Genomic DNA, 5,000 nt, shown 5'->3' with positions numbered 1-5,000 from the left:
GAGGCACTTGCCAAACACTCATGTTTTTGTACTTAATCCTGCTGCCTTTTTTCTTTGTGTGCGTTGTGTGCTGGTGGTGGCGTGTGTTGTAGCTGTAGCCTGATGTAATTAAAGCAGCCAGTGTACAAATGGATGTGCCGTGTTTCACTGTCGTCACACAGGACTACGAAGAGACGCTCATGTTCTGCCTGAACGAGGACCTAAATGACGAGGACGAGGAGGACGGTCCGTTACGATCTGACTCGGGTATGTGACAGCCCCCCCTCCCCTCCTCACACACACACACACACACACACACACACACACTCTGCCACTGATGCAGGGTAAGATGTATGTTCTGAGAACTTTTTCAGTTCTTTCAAAAACATATTTTTGAATAGCCAAAGTATAAAGTAAAATCTAAAATGACACAGATGCTTTACCGATTTTAATGGGTTAAATCTAAGAGAGAGTTACTGTATTACAAAGATAACTTTGATAATTTTACCGGGCTCTCACACACACACACACATACACACACACACACACACACACACACACACACACACACACACACACACGTGCGCGCACAGCCTCTCATTTTTCATATGAATGTCCTGTTACAGTGTTGTTTTGTTGTTTTTCAAAATTTGACTTGGTGGAAGTCCAGAGTCAAAGCAAGCAGGTCGTATTATGTGGTCAGTCATACAAAGGATGAGGGATCAGTGTTGTTGTGTTAGGTGCTGTTATTCATACGGGTGTGTGGGTGGTGGTGTGGTGGGGGTGGGGGTCATCTGAAGTAGCTTCCAGTCAACAAGCCGCCAGCCCCCTGCAAGCGGGGAAACGGTTTTCTCCTCTAAAAACGGAACTTGGAAACCGACTCTTGGTTTAGAACATGACTGTCTAACTTTAGAATTCCAACCCCCCCCCCCCCCCCCCCCCCCCGATTCCCCTTCAAGACTACAGGATCACATTTCTGCCCTGTGGCCTTCTTACTGTCCTCTCTACTAGGGATGTGCAAGAATTATCCATTTTTTTAATTTTAGTGCCAGTCTCCAAAACCCATATTTAAAATTTGACTTTATATACATTTAAATGTAATTTGATGTCTTTATTTATCTTAATGAATAGTTTAGTTACAACCAAAATACTGTATAGGCTAATACTACTGTACAGTAAATGGCCACTGATTTATTGTCCGCACTGCCTGCTGTTGGATATTAAATGTAAACTTTTAAGTGAAGCAGGGAGGGAGTAATTCAATAAAAATAATGAAAATTCAAAGAAAATGCGCCCAAAGCAGTGTTTTTTTTGTTGTTGTTGTGATTTTGGTCAGTCATGCACATCCCTGACTCTCTACCGAGCTCTTGGAGCTTGGACTCATGTCATCATTATATGTCAACAGTCCCAGTGTAGCTCATCTAGAACCAGCCGGGACATTGTTCTCAGAACATCTTGCCCTGCGTCAGTGGCAGAGGGGGGTAGGAGCTCCATTCTTAATCCAGGTTGGCGTGCTCCACGTAGGGACGGCTTTGAGAGTGGGAACATCCTGTGGGTTAATGATTGGCTGGTATGAGAGCGGGGCAGACAGATGCCTCAGTGTAAGAATGCTGTGGTTACTCAGCTCAGGGGGATCAGGCTTTCGCACACTTGGCTCTGCACAACAGCACTTTTTTTTTTTACATCCTGCGGTCGGTGTTGCTTTCGCGCTGTATGGTTAAGCCATTTCACGCTGTGTGTTGTGTTGCCTTGCTTTGCTGAGGGTTTTAACAGCAGTGGTGTAAAGTGACTAAGTACATGTACTCAAGTAACTGTACTTAAGTACATTTTGAGGTATTTGTACTTTACTTGAGTATTTCCAATTTCCAATACTGTTGCTTCTACTCCACTACATCTCAGAGGCAAATATATTATACTTTTTCTCCACTACAATTATTTGAAAACTATGTAGATTTAGATTATTATTACAAAAGATACATTAACCACTTCAGCCCTGTATACATTTCGGCCATTTGAAAATAGCCGATCTACAAGCTCACAATGAGTCGCGATGCGACACATTGTGAGCTATTTTCAAAAGAGTTTTACACATTTATAACTTGAAATGGGACATTCTGTATAATGAGTACTTTTACTTTTGGTACTTGAAGTACATTTTCATGACAATACTTTTGTACTTTTACTCAAGTACATTTTGTATTCCAGCTCTTTTACTTGTAACAGAGTACTTCTATATTGCAGTATTGATACCTTTACTTAAGTAAGAAATGTGAGTACTTTTCCCACTACTGTTTAACAGTCTCTCAGACTCTCTGTTGCTTGTGACCTCGCTCTGCCAGTCTAAGGCCTCCTCCGGTTAGTTAAAATAACATCTGCCACTTGTACCATTTTGTTCTCCTGTCCCCGTCGATGCCTTTCCCGAACGGCCAGAAGTCAGACAGAATGAGACTCGGGTCTCTCTCACACACACACACACGCCGGAAATAGCTGTTCTACAAGCTCACAACACGTCACAATGCGAGCTTGTACATAGGCTATTTTTGGCGTGCGACTCCATTGTACGGCTAAGTGTAAACCAGGCTTTATTATGGTAATTTTACTCACAAGGAATTCAAATTCCTTATTAGATAGTCCTAAGCTCTCAACCATTACGAAAGGGGCGTATGCCATGTTTCAAGTCAAGCTGCGTGGGATGAAATATTGCCTCCATGGTTGAAGTGAAAGTCAACAGAACTCCTGTCGACACGTCCTGAGCAGCTGCTGAGGAATCTGGAGCATAGCTGTCATGTTCCCCTCCGACCAGCCCTGACTCCTTTCACCTCCTCTCTCTGACCCTCTCTCTGTCTCTCAATCTCTCTCTCTCTCTCTCTCTCTCTCTCTCTCTCTCTCTCTCTGTCTTTCTCTCTCTCTCTCTCTCTCTCTGTCTCATTCTCTCTCTCTCTCTCTCTCTCTCTCTCTCTCTCTCTCTCACTCACTCTCTCTCTCTCTCTCTCTCTATCTCTCATTCTCTCTCTCTCTGTGTCTCTCACTCTCTCTCTCTCTCTCTCTCTCTCTCTCTCTCTCCATTCTCTCTCTCTCTCTGTCTCTCATTCTCTCTCTGTCTCTCTCTCTGTCTCTCTGGGCCCTATCGTGCGCCCCGCGCTATCCCTGGCACTATGCGCTATCCGTTAATTACCCACAAGGCAGCTGGCTTTTCCCCTAAACGATATCGTGCGGCAGCCTTACCCGCTGAACATTATTCTATGTTGAGAAGTGAGGTCATGCAGTGCAGCTCTAGCAGATAGAAAATTCAGAACAATCCCCTCAAGCATTCTGGACAGCTTAGTGTTAGGACAGTCAATACAGCCTCTGTGAGCAAGAATAATCTATTCATGCATCTGATAAATATCCTCAAATTGCCTACCGTGATTTATATATATGTATATGTATGAATATCAAAGACAAATAAAATGTTGTTTGATCTGCGTTCGCTATAAACACACCAGACCATTTAGTTTAATTAATCCAGAACACAAGCAATTGCTGTAATTTAAAGTTCTCTATAACCAGCAACCAGCAATGTGTGAGTGATAATTCTGTGTAGCAAATATGATTTTATTCCAAGGCTATCAATGTCGGACTGCCTCTTCCATGGGCAGAGAGTGAGAGAGTGTACGATAGCACTGGACATAATGCATTGCGCAGCCTGCTCTTAAAGGCGATAACACCTGGCACGCTGATTGGTTTTATTAATGTAATGCCTAAACCACACCTACTGTATGTATAATGTAATGTGTAATGTAGGTGCCGCAAGATAGCGACACAGGCGTGAGAACGCCCCTTGCACAAATTTATGCTAAATCCCCAAATAGTGGGTTGTGCGGCTGGGGCACGAGATAGGGCACTCTGTCTCTCATTCTCTTTCTTTCTGTACCTCTCTGTCCCTTTCTCTCTCTCTCTCTCTCTCTCTCTCTCTCTCATTCTCTCGCTCTACCATCCTCTTCTGTGCTCCACCCTTCGGCTTGTCGTTTGTCAGTCTCACCCCTCGCAAACACTCCTTTCCCCCTTTTGCCCTCCTAATGCCCCCGCATTTCAAACACCCCACCCTAACATGCAAACACACTCTAAAACACACACACACACATACACGCACGCACACACACACGTCAGCATTTTAATGTGAGTCTGGCGCGCAAACAGCAAAGGCCTCTGCTACCTGAGGGAGTCTGTTCTCTACACAGTGGAAAAAGGCAGTTCTGTGTACAAGTGTGTGCATGTGTGTGTGCATGTAGGCTTCTGACACGCATGGTGTCTGCAACGTGTGTACTTGTTTATTGTGTGCACGTAGGTGCTTTTTTAGGAAGGTGTGTGTGTGTGTTTGGGGGGGGGGGCTTGAATCTGAATGGAGGTTGCCAAGGCTCTGCTGAATGCAGCTTTAACAGCAGCTTGTTGAGATCCCCAGGGTGGTGTGTGTGTGTGTGTGTGTGTGTGTGTGTGTGTGTGTGTGTGTGTGTGTGTGTGTGTGTGTGTGTGTGTGTGTGTGTGTGTGTGTGTGTGTGTGTGTGTGTGTGTGTGTGTGTGTGTGTGTGTGTGTGTGTGTGTGTGTGTGAGATGGGAGGGATGGGGGGGAGAGATAACAAGACCACAGCTCAAACTGGGAGAGCTCAGCACACAGTAAAATCCTCAGTGTTCACTGAATATAAAATGGGGTCCACTTGGTTCCATTTGTGTCAATTAAACGTTGAGGATTTTACTGTGCAGAGTGACTGTGACCCTTGGCTATAGGATCCAATCAGAGAACGGAAAGAAGGATTACACTTCACAAAGACACGATTAAAGCATGACCACCACCACGCCAGAGAAACATTTTTTTCCCTCTTTACTCCAGAAGAAAAAACATTACGACTACAGTTCTCATACACTCTGGGTTAAATGAACACTCCAGATTTGGCTGTGCACAGTTGGTCCTCTTTTGATGACTGTATTTACGTCCCATTTTCTCTTCCTAAAAATCAGTGGTTCTAGGACTTTTTCATGTCAAG

At 44.4% G+C, this 5,000-nt stretch overlaps 1 protein-coding gene across 1 annotated transcript in view; it reads left to right on the top strand.

Moving 5' to 3' along the window:
- Window positions 1-5,000, top strand: part of LOC311044362 (rho guanine nucleotide exchange factor 28-like) — a 64,762-nt gene that overhangs the window by 18,764 nt on the left and 40,998 nt on the right. The window contains exon 10 of the mRNA XM_084055865.1: window positions 162-246. Coding sequence (XP_083911991.1) covers window positions 162-246 — 85 coding nt within the window. The remainder of the gene's footprint in view (window positions 1-161; window positions 247-5,000) is intronic.

Source organism: Gymnoscopelus microlampas (genome assembly GCF_963454915.1).
Source record: "Gymnoscopelus microlampas genome assembly, chromosome: 4".
Classification (NCBI taxonomy): domain Eukaryota; kingdom Metazoa; phylum Chordata; class Actinopteri; order Myctophiformes; family Myctophidae; genus Gymnoscopelus; species Gymnoscopelus microlampas.
This window is presented reverse-complemented; position numbering and strand designations above follow the sequence as displayed.